Source organism: Henckelia pumila, chromosome 3 (genome assembly GCF_033568475.1).
Source record: "Henckelia pumila isolate YLH828 chromosome 3, ASM3356847v2, whole genome shotgun sequence".
Classification (NCBI taxonomy): Eukaryota; Viridiplantae; Streptophyta; class Magnoliopsida; order Lamiales; family Gesneriaceae; genus Henckelia; species Henckelia pumila.
In genome coordinates this window covers 9,234,120-9,252,239 of record NC_133122.1, presented here as the reverse complement: position 1 = coordinate 9,252,239, position 18,120 = coordinate 9,234,120, and the positions used below count along the sequence as shown (strand labels likewise).

The following is an 18,120-nucleotide window of genomic DNA, read 5'->3' as shown; positions in this document are numbered from 1 at the left end:
GAAACCAGATATCCTATCCATGACCTGGAACTTGAAGCCATCGTATTTTCATTGAAGATATGGCGACATTATCTATACGGTGAGAAATTTGAGATTTATTTTGATCATAAAAGTTTGAAATATCTATTTTCACAGTCTGAGCTGAATATGAGGCAACAAAGTTGGCTAGATTTACTGAAAGATTTTGATTGTGAGATTAAATATTATCCGGGAAAGTCCAATGCAGCTGCAGATGCCTTGAGTAGAAAGGTATGTGCCTTATCCTTATCTACGATAGGTATCACTAAATTGGTAGAAGATTGCTGTATTTCTGGATTGATATTTAAAACAGATCTGAAGTTTATCAGAATTTTTTGCACTTCAAGCTGAGCCGGAATTGTTGGTTAGAATTAAAGAAGCACAGAGAAATGATCAGAGTATTCAGAAGTCCGTTGACATGGTCAGATCAGGGCATCAGTCTGAATACAAGGTTAGTGTACATGGTGTTTTATATGTGAATAACAGACTTGTTGTTCCAGATATTTCAGATTTTAAACAGCAAATATTGAAAGAGGCTCATTGCAGCAGATGCAGTGTTTATCCTGGTGGCAGAAAAATGTACAATGATTTGAAAACTCAGTATTGGTGGAAACAGATGAAATCTGATGTTACAGAGTTTGTATCTCATTGTCTGAATTGTCAGCAGGTAAAGGCCGAATGAAAGAAACCAGGTGGTTTATTGCATAGCTTACCTATTCCAGAATGGAAGTGGGATCATATTTCTATGGATTTTGTAACGAAGCTACTGCGTTCATCCAGAGGTTGTGATGCTGTTTGGGTAGTTATCGACAGATTGACGAAATCAACCTTTTTTATTCCGTACAGAATGACATACAGGCACGACCAGATGACAGAGATTTATGTCAGAGAAGTGGTAAGATTACATGGTGTGCCTAAATCTATCGTTTCAGATCGAGACCCTAGATTTACATCGCACTTTTGGCACAGCTTGCAACAAGCTCTTGGTACTCGATTGCACTTGAGTACTGCGTATCATCCTCAGACTGACGGACAGTCAGAGCGGACTATCCAGACACTCGAGGATATGCTTAGAGCTGTAGTGCTAGATTTTGGCACTAGTTGGAAAGATTCACTACCACTTGTGGAATTCTCGTGCAATAACAGCTACCAGTCTAGTATCGAGATGGCTCCATTTGAAGCATTGTACGGAAAGAAATGCAGATCTCCTCTTTATTGGGATGATATTTCAGAGACACCTGATATTGGGCCAGATATGATCCGAGAGATGACCGAGAAAGTAAGACTGATTCAGAAAAGAATGATGATAGAACAAGATCGACAAGCCAAGTATGCAAATGTCAGACGCAGGCCTTTGTGTTTTGAACAGGGGGACAGAGTGTTCTTGAAGATCTCACCTTTCAGAGGCACTGTCAGATTTGGCAAGAGAGGGAAGTTATCTCCACGATTTATCGGTCCTTATGAAATTCTCGAGAAGATAGGCAATCTTGCCTATAGACTTGCTCTTCCTCCAGCTCTTTCTGGAATACATAATGTCTTTCATGTTTCTATGCTGCGGAAGTATCAGCCTGATATTTCTCATGTTCTCCAGCCAGATGAAGCAGAATTAGATGAGACTCTGAGTTACTTTGAGAAGCCGATACGGATACTTGATCAGAAAGAAAAACAACTCAGAAACAAGACTATTCCTCTCGTGAAAGTTCAGTGGAGTAGACATGGAGTTGAAGAAGCAACTTGGGAAGTCGAATCAGATATGAAACAATGCTTTCCAGACCTATTTCACTGATGTGAGTCTTCTTCAGTATTTCTATTATTTGTTTCTCTTATATGCGTACAGATTGCATGAGATTTCGAGGACGAAATCATATCTTATAGGGGGAGAATTGTAAGGCCCGAGATTATTTAATTTTAATCTGAGAATATTTAATTTGAGATTTTTTGGAGTTTAGATTTAAATTCTAATATTCTTAAATTGTAGTAGCCCGTACCCTAATTGAGTAATTAAAGGATTAATGCTAATTAATTCAATTAGGCATCGGACGAATCGGAAGCTCCGAAGGCACGATCGGAAGCTCCGATGAGCGATCGGAGGCATCGATCGATATTACGTCAGGCATGACGTGTGGTTGGATCGGAAGCTCCGATCAGGACCGGAGGCTCCGATCACCCCTATCCGAAGTCAACAAATGATATTTTGACACGTGGCAGATCAGGATCTTCGGAAGCTCCGATGGCAGGATCGGACGTTCCGATTGAGGTTCGGACGTTCCAATCAGGGATCGGAAGTTCCGATCGTTGTCTATAAATAGAAGGCCGAGACTTCACTTTCAATTGCCAATTCCGAGTTCTCCTTTCCTTTCTAGTCCTTTTGGAGCTGTTCTAGTCTTCTTAGGCTTGGTCCGGAGGTCGGAGAGGCGTTCGGTAGTCGTAGCGGAGTTGTGCCCAAGTTCTGGAGGCATCGACATCAAAGGGCTAACGACGGACGAAGGTATAGCTTTTGCTTCCTATAAATATTTAGGAGTATGCAATAGCTTCGTTAAGGCTTTTAGAGCACTTTAATGATAGTAGTATCATTTGGCAGTGTAGAGCAGACTATAGGCGTGGACCTAGAGTTGGTAGAGCTTTCACTGTATTGAGGTACGAAAGTACTGTTCGAGATATCCTGACTGAGTATCCATGTATTATATGACTGCATGATTTATATGCCATGACATTATGCTGCATTCATTTGCATCTTGCTGTATCTCCTTCGAGATGTCTGTAGTAGGGTTATACCCTATCCTGTTAGTGGATGGACTTCCATCGATTTGGGTCCGGCGTTTCCACGGTTATCTCGGTATGGGAGCCACCTCCTGAAGCGACGGCACAGCGTGCTACATACCAGGGCCCGGTCTGTCTCTGTTATCTGATCCTTGACCTCGAGTCTATAGGGAGTTCACTTTGCATGCATGTATACTCATACTCTCGCACTGAGCGTTTTATGCTCACGTCTCGTACTCTGTATTTTCTGGACACCCTATTCCATGGGGCAGGTTTGCGATTGGACGAGGAGGGTGGATCCAGGAGGGGCTAGTCAGTGGTTGGCCGGCTGGAGCTTCGTCTAGGTTTTATTACTGTTGTTTGGGTTTATACAGCTATTCGATTTGGTTGTATATTATTGGATAATTACAGATTCCTTTACTTGGGATTGTATTATGTTATTGGTTTCCGCAGTTTTATTCTGATATCTGTTTTATTAAGTTAATTGCATGCATAAGTTCTGTTTAGTAGGTGATCCGGGTAAGGGTCACTACATTTATGGTATCAGAGCATGCAAAAGATTTCTTGGGATTTAATCTCATCTTGAGGTATTTTTGTAGATGTTAAATCGTGACGACCAGAGTTCTCATGGCAGTGTTGGTGGGCGTTGGGGTGATGCCGACCGGGAGCCTCGTCGAGAACGGCGTCATCGTCATCATGACGACGAGCGTTTCACTGTGCGTCGATTCTTAGCTATGGGTCCTAAGCCCTTAGTTGGAGGTGAGTCTCCGGAGGATGCGGAGAACTGGTTAGACCGCATGGAAACGACTTTTCAGACTTTCCAATGCACCAAGGAGCAGAAGGTGGAGACCCTAGGCTATCTTCTGGATGGGCGTGCGCGCAGGTGGTGGAGGTTTACTTCTGCACCTTTTGTTGCGGCGAGAGGAGTGGCCACCTGGGCCGAGTTCCGCACAGCTTTCCAAAAGCGGTATTTTCCTCCTGCACTCCGACAGTCGAAGGCAGGCGAGCTACTGAGTCTGCGACAGGGAACCATGTCTATCGATGAGTATCAGCAGAGGTTCTTTGATCTGTTATCCTATTGCCCCGAGATTGCTGATAGCTCAGAGATGAAGTATAATCTGTTCCTTCAGGGCCTTAACCCTGAGATCCATGACCGTGTGGCGGTTGGTGACGACATGTCCTATGAGGGTTTGGTGAGCCGTTGTCATCAGGCAGAGGACAGCATTCGGCGGAACAGGTCTTTCTCTCAGTCGATACCTGCTAGTTCTTTGGGTCCCCCTGCCCAAACTTTCAAGAAGTCTGGATCTTCTTCTTCCTCTGGTTCTGGAGGTATTGTCCGTTTCGGTAAGAAGGACAAGTGTGATCACTGTGGGAAGAACCATCCATCCGACAAGTGCCGCAGAGCTTCTGGAGCTTGTTTCCGTTGTGGAGAGACTGGTCATATCCGGAGAGATTGTCCAATGACTGGGGGAGGTGGTTCTGGTTCTGGTTCAGGATCGGGTTCTCAGGCTACCGTACAGCAGAGGTCGCAGGGACAGTCTGCTGGGAGTTCTCATTTGAGGCCACGAGCTTCTGGCCAGGTGTTTGCCCTGAGACATGATCAGGCTGTGGAGGAGAATGAGAAAGTCATCGCAGGTACATTTATGCTTTATGGTATACCTGCTCTTGTACTTATTGACACAGGTGCATCTCATTCCTTCATTTCTGCACGTTTTGTTAAGAGGCATAAGTTACCATGCATTGCACTAGACGTAGTGATGTCTGTTTCTACTCCGACGGGCCAATCTGCTTTGGCTAAGCGTCTAGTGATGGGTTGCCCTTTAGAGTTCGAAGGGAACATTCTGTTAGCGAATCTCATGGTCCTGGCGATGGACGACTTTGATTGCATTCTGGGAATAGATGTGCTGACTACCTATCGAGCTTCAGTGGACTGCTATCAGAGATTAGTACGCTTTCATCCGGAAGGGAGTGAGAGTTGGTTTTTCTATGGTGAGGGAGCGCGACCCCCGATGCCTTTGGTATCAGCTTTGAGAGCCTGTCGAGCTCTAGAGTCTGGCGGGGAAGGCTACCTTATCTATGCAGTTGATTTGTCCGCTGAGAGTATTGGGATAGAGAGCATTCCTGTTGTGGATGAATTTCCAGATGTGTTTCCTGATGAGATTCCGGGTTTTCCTCCTGCTAGGGAAGTCGAGTTTGGCATAGAGTTGATGCCGGGTACTTCGCCTATTTCTAGAGCACCGTATCTTCTGGCACCGTCAGAGATGCGTGAGTTGAAGAATCAGCTACAGGATCTTTTGGACAAGGGGTATATTCGTCCTAGTGTATCTCCTTGGGGAGCTCCTGTTCTCTTCGTGGAGAAGAAGGATGGGTCGATGCGGCTGTGCATTGACTATCGACAGCTGAATCGAGTCACTGTGAAGAACAAGTACCCGTTGTCTCGTGTTGATGACTTGTTTGACCAGCTGCAGGGAACATCAATTGACTCCAAGATTGACTTGAGATCTGGGTATCATCAGTTGAGAGTCCGTGATCAGGACGTAGCCAAGACTGCATTCCGTACTCGCTATGGGCATTACGAGTTCCTAGTGATGCCATTTGGTTTGACCAATGCGCCGGCTATATTCATGGATTTGATGAACCGTGTCTTCAGGGAGTATTTGGACAAGTTTGTCGTGGTCTTCATTGACGACATCTTGGTGTATTTGCGTAATACGGAAGAGCATGTTTCTCACTTGCGGTTGGTACTACAGACTCTTCGAGATGAACAATTGTACGCCAAGCTGAGCAAGTGTGAGTTCTGGATGGATAGAGTGGTTTTTCTTGGCCATATCATATCCAGGGAAGGGATTTCTGTTGATCCAAGCAAGATTGAAGCGGTACTTAATTGGTCGCGTCCGACGACGGTTGCTGAGATCCGTAGTTTTCTGGTTCTAGCAGGGTATTATCGTCGCTTCATTCTGAACTTCTCTCAGTTAGCTCGACCGTTGACGCAGCTTACCCGCAAGGGTGTGGATTTTGAGTGGTCCTCCGAGTGTGAGGAGAATTTCCGTGAGCTTCAACGGCGGTTGACTTCTGCGCCGGTGTTAGCATTACCGTCAGGATCTGGAGGGTATGTAGTTTACACGGATGCTTCTCTTCAGGGGTTAGGTTGTGTCCTGACTCAGAATGGGCATGTGATCGCATACACTTCTAGACAGCTGAAGCTTCACGAGGACAACTACCCAGTCCATGATTTGGAACTGGCAGTCATTGTGTTCGCTTTGAAGATCTGGCATCATTATCTGTATGGCGAGAAATTTGAGATCTTCACCGACCATAAGAGTCTCAAGTATTTGTTCACTCAGGCAGAATTGAACATGAGGCAGAGACGTTGGATGGACTTGCTTAAGGACTATGATTGCGAGATTAAGTACCATCCGGGAGCTGCTAATCTCACCGCTGATGCTTTGAGTCGCAAGGTGCGACTATCCGCACTTCAGACTTGTTCGATGTCTAGTGCGATCAATGACTGTTGTACTTCAGGTTTTACCTTCAAGCATAAGAAAGGTATGCAGAGTATCCAGATGTTTGCAATATTATCTGAGCCAGCCTTGTATTCGCGGATCCGAGATGCTCAGATGTCTGATTCAAAGACCCAGCGTTTAGCTCGTCTAGCTAACGAGGGTAGCTCGTCTGGATTTCATTATCAGTCAGATGGCTTTCTGTGTTTGTCTGGTAGGCTTGTGATTCCACAGGATGAAGAGTTGCGAGAGGAGATTTTGTCTCAGGCACATCGCACTAAGTTGAGTATTCATCCTGGGAGCAACAAGATGTACAATGATCTACGTACTCGTTTCTGGTGGAAGGGAATGAAACGCAGTGTTTATCAGTTTGTTTCGAGATGTTTGGTGTGTCAACAGGTCAAGGCAGAGCACCGACGACCTGGAGGATTGCTTCACAGTCTGCCTATTCCTGAATGGAAATGGGAGTTTATCACTATGGACTTTGTGACCCATTTGCCGGTATCCCCGAGGAACTGTGATGCTATCTGGGTTGTGGTGGACCGACTCACCAAGTCAGCGCATTTCATTGCCTATAGCCGAGAGTACTCTGTGGATCGCATGGCACGGATGTACATTCAGGAGATCGTTCGACTTCATGGAGTGCCTGTGAGCATTGTCAGCGATCGGGACCCCAGGTTTACTTCTAGGTTCTGGGGGAGTGTTCAGCGTGCGATGGGTACTACTCTCAGTTTGAGTACAGCCTATCATCCGGAGACTGATGGTCAGTCAGAGCGCACTATCCGTACGTTAGAGGATATGCTTAGAGCGTGCGTCATGGATTTTGGTTCAGCCTGGCAGGATCATTTGCCGTTGATCGAGTTCGCTTACAACAACAGCTATCACACTAGTATTGGGATGGCACCTTTTGAAGCGTTGTATGGGCGACGTTGTCGTACTCCACTCTTCTGGGAAGAAGTGGGGGAGAGACAGGCTGAAGGACCGGAGTTTATCCAGCAGGCGATAGACATTGTTGATCAGATCAAGAAACGGATTAAGACTGCACAGGATCGTCAGGCCAGTTATGCTAATATCAAGAGTAGGCCTTTGCAGTTCGAGGTCGGGGAGAAAGTGTTTCTGAGAGTGTCACCTTTCCGCAAGATTCTCAGATTTGGCCTTAAGGGCAAGTTGTCTCCCAGATTTATCGGTCCGTTTGAGATCTTGGAGAGTATTGGCGATTTGGCTTATCGACTAGCTTTGCCACCGCATCTATCCAGCATTCACGACGTGTTCCACGTATCTCTGTTGCGACGGTATGTGGCGGATGAATCTCATATTCTGCAGCGATCTGAGGTTCAGGTAGACAAGGATTTGACTTATGTTGAGAAACCTCTTCGTATCCTGGATTATAAGGATAAGGTTTTACGGAACAAAGTCATTCCTTTGGTTTTAATTCAATGGCAGCGCCGAGGCACTGAAGAAGCTACTTGGGAGCTTGAGGACAGGATGCGTGAAGACCATCCTGAGTTGTTTTGATTTCATTCTTTAAGTTGTATTCAGTTGCAAACTCTGTAAACGTTTGATTTGAATAAAGAATGTTTCTGATTTCTGTATTTGCATTCGGTACTTAAGATCTGATTTCGAGGACGAAATATCTTAAGTGGGGGAGAATGTAGTAGCCCGTACCCTAATTGAGTAATTAAAGGATTAATGCTAATTAATTCAATTAGGCATCGGACGGATCGGAAGCTCCGAAGGCACGATCGGAAGCTCCGAACAGGATCGGAAGCTCCGATGAGCGATCGGAGGCACCGATCGATATTACGTCAGGCATGACGTGTGGTTGGATCGGAAGCTCCGATCAGGACCGGAGGCTCCAATCACCCCTATCCGAAGTCAACAAATGATATTTTGACACGTGGCAGATCAGGATCTTCGGAAGCTCCGATGGCAGGATCGGACGTTCCGATCGAGGTTCGGACGTTCCGATCAGGGATCGGAAGTTCCGATCGTTGTCTATAAATAGAAGGCCGAGACATCACTTTCAATTGCAAATTCCGAGTTCTCCTTTCCTTTCTAGTCCTTTTGGAGCTGTTCTAGTCTTCTTAGGCTTGGTCCGAAGGTCGGAGAGGCGTTCGGTAGTCGTAGCGGAGTTGTGCCCAAGTTCTGGAGGCATCGACATCAAAGGGCTAACGACGGACGAAGGTATAGCTTTTGCTTCCTATAAATATTTAGGAGTATGCAATAGCTTCGTTAAGGCTTTTAGAGCACTTTAATGATAGTAGTATCATTTGGCAATGTAGAGCAGACTATAGGCGTGGACCTAGAGTTGGTAGAGCTTTCACTGTATTGAGGTACAAAAGTACTGTTCGAGATATCCTGACTGAGTATGCATGTATTATATGACTGCATGATTTATATGTCATGACATTATGCTGCATTCATTTGCATCTTGCTGTATCTCCTTCGAGATGTCTGTAGTAGGGTTGTACCCTATCCTGTTAGTGGATGGACTTCCATCGATTTGGGTCCGGCGTTTCCACGGTTATCTCGGTATGGGAGCCACCTCCTGAAGCGACGGCACAGCGTGCTACATACCAGGGCCCGGTCTGTCTCTGTTATCTGATCCTTGACCTCGAGTCTATAGGGAGTTCACTTTGCATGCATGTATACTCATACTCTCGCACTGAGAGTTTTATGCTCACGTCTCGTACTCTGTATTTTCTGGACACCCTATTCCATGGGGCAGGTTTGCGATTGGACGAGGAGGGTGGATCCAGGAGGGGCTAGTCAGTGGTTGGCCGACTGGAGCTTCGTCTAGGTTTTATTACTGTTGTTTGGGTTTATACAGCTATTCGATTTGGTTGTATATTATTGGATAATTACAGATTCCTTTACTTGGGATTGTATTATGTTATTGGTTTCCGCAGTTTTATTCTGATATCTGTTTTATTAAGTTAATTGCATGCATAAGTTCTGTTTAGTAGGTGATCCGGGTAAGGGTCACTACATAAATTATTTAGGATTGAAATTGAATTAAAAAGAAGTTTCAAGGGTCAAATTGCAACTAGTGAAGAAGTAAGGGGCCAAAGTGAAATTTTCAGATTTTGAGTGGGACACTTGGCTTTTAATTGAGCTTGTACGTGTATATACTTACACATATCAGATTTCAAAAATTTTCTTCAGCCATGAACCGAGAGCTTCCATTTTATTCTTTGAAATTTCATCTTAAATCTTCAATATCTCAAGATTCCTTGATATCGTACTATATAATTTTAATGTAATTAATATAATATTGTTTCTTATAAAAAAAAAATAATAATATATGTTTTTTAGCTGTAATTGTTGTAATTAGGTGCATATATGTTGCTTGTTTATGAACACATCCTACCTATATGTTTTCCTGGCTATGCTTTTAATTTTTTAGCTGATTTTTTGGGCCTCAACTTTTATCCTTGTTTGTATATGCTTTATATATTTTGTATTATTATAATTATAATTAATGAAAATACTAGAAGTTCTTGAAGAATTAGTTAGATCCATTTGCAGAAATGGTTTTTGGTTTATGACATGTTTAATCTTGTGGATATGTTTTCGTAATGAAGGTTGAATGGAGAATGATGAGGACAAAATGTTGGCTGATAAACTGGATGATTCAAAGGGTAATTGTGTTTTTACTATTCTTGCCTTGTTACCCGCAGGTCAATACATATGGTACGTCTTCATAAATTCTCATAAGTTGGTTCTTTCTCTTTATATTTTGGGTTATTTTTATGCTCTTGCTTAATGATTGATCATCATGGTGATGAACACATCAAATAGTTCTATTATTTACCTTAGTTTATGACCTGGTAATTCGATGCAAAGGAAGATCGATGTTCCGTCTTATCTTTATATTCTAGTCTCCTACATATGTTGGCTTTATTTTGTTTCCTATTTGGTTAAGATTGGATTTGTTTCTTAAGTCTCGTTTGGTTTTCAATACTAGACTTTGTAATTAGCATGTTTCGTAAAATCCCATGTTCGAAAAGTGATGAAATTAAGTAACTACTTGGAATTTGATATTTGCAGGTTGAAAAAGATTATTTGCATGATTGAATTAAATAAGTTCAAGAAAAGGTGGAAGAAAGTAGTTGGAGAAGATGAATGTTGGGTAGATCCATTCCAACAACCATTAGAATACGTCATTGTTATTAAATGAACTCTTTATACGTGTCCGAATATATATTCAAAATGTTGTAAATATTATTTTCGAATGTTCAAAAATTGTATATTAAATTTTATTTTTTAATTTTGTATTTTAAATTACTTATAAATTGAAAAATTGTATATTAAATTTTACATTTTTTTTGTTTTTTTTTTTGAAAAAAGACAATTTTTTACTTGTTGTCGTAGGTGTTTAAAATTTTTGTAGAAGATCCTCCTGTTAAAAGTTACGCTAAAAAACGACGGTTAAAAATTGTTTTTTTTGAGAGAAAAGACAACAGTTTTTAACTCTCAAAGACAACAATTTTTAACCGCTAAAAACTGTTATTTTTTTTCTCAAAGACAACAGTTTTTTAACTGTTATCTTTGAGTGGGGCCTTTTAAAACAGTTTTAAACCTCCTACGACAACTGGTAAAAAATGTTTTTATGAGAAGTTTTTTTGTAGTGATTGACCGCAACATCGACATCCATTCTCAGCTTATTGATCTGCAGCCTGCTCCAGCACAACGTTTTCATAACTGCACCGGTGATCGAACCGGTCTACCTAAAAAAATGATCCAACCGGTCGAACCGTTTTAAGAGTACGGTTGAACTAGAAAACCGTTTATATAATTGTAACGTCCCAATTTCTCAATCGAAACGTTACTCAAACATACTTACTTAAAGATTTGGTAAAAATAAAAACTTTGCGGAAGCATCATCTTATTTATTAAAATAGCGTATAAAATGTGCACAAAATAAAATAGCATCTAAAAATATTTGCCAAAACATGGCCATCAACTAATTTAAACTTGTTTGCCTCTCATCAAATAAAAGGTTTAAAACATCTTCTATTCTAAAGCATTCACACTCATGCATTGCCCGTTGGACCGACCCCTGCCTCTTCTTCATGTCCGCCCACATAATCATCAATAAAAGCATCCACATCATCATTACCTGCACCATTCAAGTATAGTGAGTCGAAAGACTCAACAAGAGCATGCAGAAAAGGATTTTTTAACTTTAAAAGGAAACATTAACTTAAACTCCCATGCAATAAACATAACTTTAATATAGCCATATCATAAAAATATTTGGGGAGATGAAGTATGAGTAGTGTGATAATCGTCATAACGAGTCATTCATAGTTTCCTGTTGATCAGACAAGCATATGGCATTAAGCCCGCAAACTTTCATTCTTTGGATAGCCGCTCCGGAGCTCATCCCGAAGTGCATACCCCATATAACCATCCCGTGAGCCATGTTTGGATAGCCGCTCCGGAGCTCATCCCGAAGTGCATACCCCATATAATCACCACAAGACGCATAAATCATCAAAATATTTTCCATGCATCATATCATTCATCTTATCATGTCATTTTCATAAATCTCGTACATGCTCATAAAGTTTCTCGTGATGCTACATGCTTAAAATCCGTCAAAACATTTCATGAGAAGTTAACTTTCATGAGAAAATCACATATTCATGCAATACTTAACCTAACTGATCCACGCGAGGCATTCCATCCGTTTCGGACCTTGAAAACTTTAAAATTCTTCATGAACATTCTTAAAAATAATTAAAATACATTAAAGTATAAAAATCATGATTTTTAGGACTCAAAAACTCATAAAATGGGATGGGAATTTCGAACTTGCGGCGCGGGCGCGCGCTCTACCAACGCGGGCGCGCCGTCCACTCGCAAAGTGGGTGCGGGCACGCTGCGTAAAAGTGCAGGCGCGCCTCCTGCTCGCAGATTTATGCGACATAGGCGCAGGCGCGCTGCATGGCAGCGCGGGTGCGCCGTCGCATCTCCTTTTCCAAAAACTGATCTTTTCTGCATTTTTTTTTCAAAACCCACAATGCTTTGGGACGTTTTTCCATTAAAAAAATATCATTCTACAACATCATAAACTCAAAATAACTTATACCAATGCATCAAACATTTCAAAGATTTTGAATCAAAACCTTCAAAACTACTTTTACCCAAAAATCTGATTTATTACCTTCAAATCTTTCAAAACTTGATAAAAATGAACCGAACACCTCAGGAATGCTTCACGTATCACAATCAAGCAACATACTCATAGAAATTTTCATGAAAACATTCATAGATCATCAATCAAATACCTAGGGTTTTACCTTGAAAATTACTATATTCTTGAATTGGTTTAAAAACAGTAAAAACTTGCCTGGATTGATTCGATTGGAAATAACCTGAGCGGTAGGACGATCTAGCCTCGAGCCTCTAAAGAACCCTAGCCTTGATGCAGCGTTTGAGAGAGATTTTGAGAAAGAAAAGTGAGCGTTCAAATGAGAGTTCAGAATAAAATTTCTTAACGCTTTTCTTTTGTGACTAATGGGCACCAACACGGCCCATTAGTTACATTTAAAATCCTTTAAAATTTTACTCCCCACTCAATAAAATTCACTGCATCCCTTTAATCTTAATTTAACATATTTTTCTTAACTCGATTCAAGGCTAGACTCGTACCTACGACCCAAAATTAATACCAATATGAAAACTTTAAAAAAATATATAAAAAAATAACATAGCAATCACATAATTCCAGGCATCCAATAATTCACATAATTCTACATAACAATTAAATATTCTAAATAACATGCATTAAATCATATAATTAAATCAATTAATCGTGATTAAGCTAGTGAACTTTTTGGACCTTACAACTCTACCCTCCTTAAAAGAATTTCGTCCTCGAAATTCGACTTACCAAACAGTTCAGGATAGCGTGCTCGCATATCTTGTTCTGTTTCTCAAGTAGCTTCTTCAACCAACTGGTTGCTCCATAATACTTTCACTATTGGAATCTCTCTGTTTCTCAACCTACGAACTTGTCTGTCCAAGATTTGTACAGGCATCTCCTCGTAGGACAAGTCTGGCGTCCATTTCACTGGCTCATGGCGGATAACATGAGAAGGATTTGGCACATACTTTCTTAGTATAGAGATATGGAAGACATTGTGCACACCCCCCAAGTTGGGTGGTAGTGCTAATCGGTAAGCTCGAGCCCCAATTTTTTCTAGGATCTCAAAAAATTTACCCTTTTTTCCAAATCTCATAACACCTTTCCATGGTGACACCTTTAAAAATACATGGTCACCTACTTCAAACTTCAAATCTCTACATCGCTGGTCGGCGTAACTTTTCTGTCGACTTTGAGCTGTCAACATTCTGTCTCTGATCTTAGCTATTACATCCACCGTTTGAGTCACTATATCTGGTCCCAAAACAGCTCTCTCTCCAACTTCATCCCAGTGCAAGGGAGTTATACACCTTCTCTCATAAAATGCCTCATAAGGAGCCATGCCAATAGTTGCTAGGTAACTATTGTTGTAAGTAAACTCCACTAAAGGTAATTTCGATTCCCAATTCCCTCCAAAGTCGATCATACAAGCTCTCAACATGTCTTCGAGTATTTGGATCACTCGTTCTGACTGACCATCTGTCTGAGGGTGGAAAGCTGTACTGAAAGCTAGCTTTGTTCCCAATCCTCTATGTAAACTTCCCCAAAAGTTCGAAGTGAACTTAGGATCCCTGTCAGATACTATCCTCGCTGGAACTCCATGCAATCTGACAATTTCTAGAATGTACAGCTCTGCATACTGATTCATCGAGAAGTTATTCCTGACTGGAATAAAATGAGCTGACTTAGTTAACCTGTCAACTATCACCCAAATCGAGTTCATCCTTCGCGGTGAGACTGGCAATCCTACTACGAAATCCATAGTGACATCTTCCCACTTCCATGTGGGTATTGACAAGGGTTTTAGGAGTCCCGCTGGCCTTTGATGCTCAATTTTTACCTGTTGACAAGTCAAACATTCACTCATAAATTCTACGATGTCCTTCTTCATACCTGGCCACCAATATAAGGATTGCAGATCCTTATACATTTTCGTACTTCCTGGATGAATGAAATATGGAACAGTATGGGCTTCAGTCATCACTTCCACTCTCAATGAGTCTACTGCTGGCACCCACATTCTACCTCGGTTATGAACAATTCCATCTTTGACAGTGTACAATGTACCACCCTTGGCTTCATCTATGTTCCTCCACAACGTCAACTGTTCATCAGAAGCTTGGCCTACTCTGATTCTCTCAAGCAAACTAGGTACTACTGTTAAGGCTGCTAGAGTGCATACCTCCATTGGTTCAAATACCTCCAAACTCATACGTGCAAATTCAGCAATCAACTCCTGCTGCACTGTCAATTGGTTCAATGTTGCAGACTTGCGACTCAAGGCATCTGCTACAACATTAGCCTTACCAGGATGGTAGCTAATGTCATAGCCGTAGTCCTTCACTAATTCCAGCCATCGCCTCTGCCTCATATTCAACTCCTTCTGAAAGAAGAAATATTTTAGGCTTTTGTGATCAGTGAAAATCTGACACCTTTCGCCGTACAAGTAGTGTCTCCATAGCTTCAAAGCAAAAACAACTGCCGCCAACTCAAGATCATGAGTCGGGTAATTCCTCTCATGGACCTTCAGCTGTCGAGATGCATACGCTATTACTTTATCATCCTGCATCAACACAGCTCCTAATCCACTCTTAGAAGAATCGGTATAAACCACAAAGAGACCTGTGCCTACAGGAATTGCTAGCACTGGCGCTGAAATCAGTCTTTCCTTCAATTCTGTAAAGCTCTTCTCACATTGTTCTGACCACACAAACTTCACACCTTTTCGAGTTAAGGAAGTTAGTGGTAGGGCTATCTTTGAGAAGTCTTGAATAAATCTCCTGTAGTAGCCTGCTAAACACAAGAAACTTCGTATTTCTGTAGCATTCTTTGGGGCAGCCCAATTACAAACCGCTTCCACCTTCGACGGATCCACCTCAATCCCCTTAGCTGAAACTATATGACCCAAAAATGAAATCTGCTCCAGCCAGAATGCACACTTACTGTACTTAGCATACAGTTGCTTTTCTTTAAAAATTTGCAACACCGTAGCCAAGTGTTGATGATGCTCCTCCCTACTGCGAGAATATATCAATATGTCATCTATGAAGACTATGACAAACTGATCCAAGAAAGGTTGAAACACCTTGTTCATCAAATCCATGAACACAGCTGGTGCATTGGTCAACCCAAACGGCATTACCAAGAACTCATAGTGGCCATAGCGAGTCCTAAATGCTGTTGTAAGGCCCGAGATTATTTAATTTTAATTCGAGAATATTTAATTTGAGAATTTTTTGAGTTTAGATTTAAATTCTAATATTCTTAAATTATTTAGGATTGAAATTGAATTAAAAAGAAGTTTCAAGGGTCAAATTGCAACTAGTGAAGAAGTGAGGGGCCAAAGTGCAATTTTTAGATTTTGAGTGGGACACTTGGCTTTTAATTGGCTTGTACGTGTATATACTTACACATATCAGATTTCAACAATTTTCTTCAGCCAAGAACCGAGAGCTTCCATTTTATTCTTTGAAATTTCATCTTAAATCTTCAATATGTCAAGATCCGTCCGATCGAATTAAATTTCGGGCATAGTTCCATGACCTGGAACTTGAAGCCATCGTATTTGCATTGAAGATATGGCGACATTATCTATACGGTGAGAAATTTGAGATTTATTTTGATCATAAAAGTTTGAAATATCTATTTTCACAGTCTGAGCTGAATATGAGGCAACAAAGTTGGCTAGATTTACTGAAAGATTTTGATTGTGAGATTAAATATTATCCGGGAAAGTCCAATGCAGCTGCAGATGCCTTGAGTAGAAAGGTATGTGCCTTATCCTTATCTACGATAGGTATCACTAAATTGGTAGAAGATTGCTGTATTTCTGGATTGATATTTAAAACAGATATGAAGTTTATCAGAATTTGTGCACTTCAAGCTGAGCCGGAATTGTTGGTTAGAATTAAAGAAGCACAGAGAAATGATCAGAGTATTCAGAAGTCCGTTGACATGGTCAGATCAGGGCATCAGTCTGAATACAAGGTTAGTGTAGATGGTGTTTTATATGTGAATAACAGACTTGTTGTTCCAGATATTTCAGATTTTAAACAGCAGATATTGAAAGAGGCTCATTGCAGCAGATGCAGTGTTTATCCTGGTGGCAGAAAAATGTACAATGATTTGAAAACTCAGTATTGGTGGAAACAGATGAAATCTGATGTTACAGAGTTTGTATCTCATTGTCTGAATTGTCAGCAGGTAAAGGCCGAATGAAAGAAACCAGGTGGTTTATTGCATAGCTTACCTATTCTAGAATGGAAGTGAGATCATATTTCTATGGATTTTGTAACAAAGCTACCGCGTTCATCCAGAGGTTGTGATGTTGTTTGGGTAGTTATCGACAGATTGACGAAATCAACCTTTTTTATTCCGTACAGAATGACATACAGGCACGACCAGATGACAAAGATTTATGTCAGAGAAGTGGTAAGATTACATGGTGTGCCTAAATCTATCGTTTCAGATCGAGACCCTAGATTTACATCGCACTTTTGGCACAGCTTGCAACAAGCTCTTGGTACTCAATTGCACTTGAGTACTGCGTATCATCCTCAGACTGACGGACAGTCAAAGAGGACTATCCAGACACTCGAGGATATGCTTAGAGCTGTAGTGCTAGATTTTGGTACTAGTTGGAAAGATTCACTACCACTTGTGGAATTCTCGTGCAATAACAGCTACCAGTCTAGTATCGAGATGGCTCCATTTGAAGCATTTTACGGAAAGAAATGCAGATCTCCTCTTTATTGGGATGATATTTCAGAGACACCTGATATTGGGCCAGATATGATCCGAGAGATGACCGAGAAAGTAAGACTGATTCAGAAAAGAATGATGATAGCACAAGATCGACAAGCCAAGTATGCAAATGTCAGACGCAGGCCTTTGTGTTTTGAACAGGGGGACAGAGTGTTCTTGAAGATCTCACCTTTCAGAGGCACTGTCAGATTTGGCAAGAGAGGGAAGTTATCTCCATGATTTATCGGTCCTTACGAAATTCTCGAGAGATAGGCAATCTTGCCTATAGACTTGCTCTTCCTCCAGCTCTTTCTGGAATACATGATGTCTTTCATGTTTCTATGCTGCGGAAGTATCAGCCTGATATTTCTCATGTTCTCCAGCCAGATGAAGCAGAATTAGATGAGACTCTGAGTTACTTTGAGAAGCCGATACGGATACTTGATCAGAAAGAAAAACAACTCAGAAACAAGACTATTCCTCTCGTGAAAGTTCAGTGGAGTAGACATGGAGTTGAAGAAGCAACTTGGGAAGTCGAATCAGATATGAAACAATGCTTTCCAGACCTATTTCACTGATGTGAGTCTTCTTCAGTATTTCTATTATTTCTTTCTCTTATATGCGTACAGATTGCATGAGATTTCGAGGACGAAATCATATCTTATAGGGGGAGAATTGTAAGGCCCGAGATTATTTAATTTTAATCTGAGAATATTTAATTTGAGATTTTTTGGAGTTTAGATTTAAATTCTAATATTCTTAAATTATTTAGGATTGAAATTGAATTAAAAAGAAGTTTCAAGGGTCAAATTGCAACTAGTGAAGAAGTAAGGGGCCAAAGTGCAATTTTCAGATTTTGAGTGGGACACTTGGCTTTTAATTGAGCTTGTACGTGTATATACTTACACATATCAGATTTCAAAAATTTTCTTCAGCCATGAACCG

General features: G+C 41.3%; 1 protein-coding gene across 1 annotated transcript; it reads right to left on the bottom strand.

Moving 5' to 3' along the window:
- Nucleotides 1-13,222: 13,222 nt before the first annotated feature.
- LOC140888066 (uncharacterized) lies at nucleotides 13,223-13,774 on the bottom strand. The gene has a single exon (XM_073295741.1). The coding sequence runs from the start codon at nucleotides 13,772-13,774 to the stop codon at nucleotides 13,223-13,225; it is 552 nt and encodes a 183-aa protein (XP_073151842.1).
- Between the last annotated feature and the right edge of the window lie 4,346 nt (nucleotides 13,775-18,120).

What these genes read in the sequence shown, in the direction of transcription:
- LOC140888066 (XM_073295741.1), bottom strand. Translation starts at nt 13,774, where the DNA reads ATGGCTCCTTATGAGGCATTTTATGAGAGAAGGTGTATAACTCCCTTG.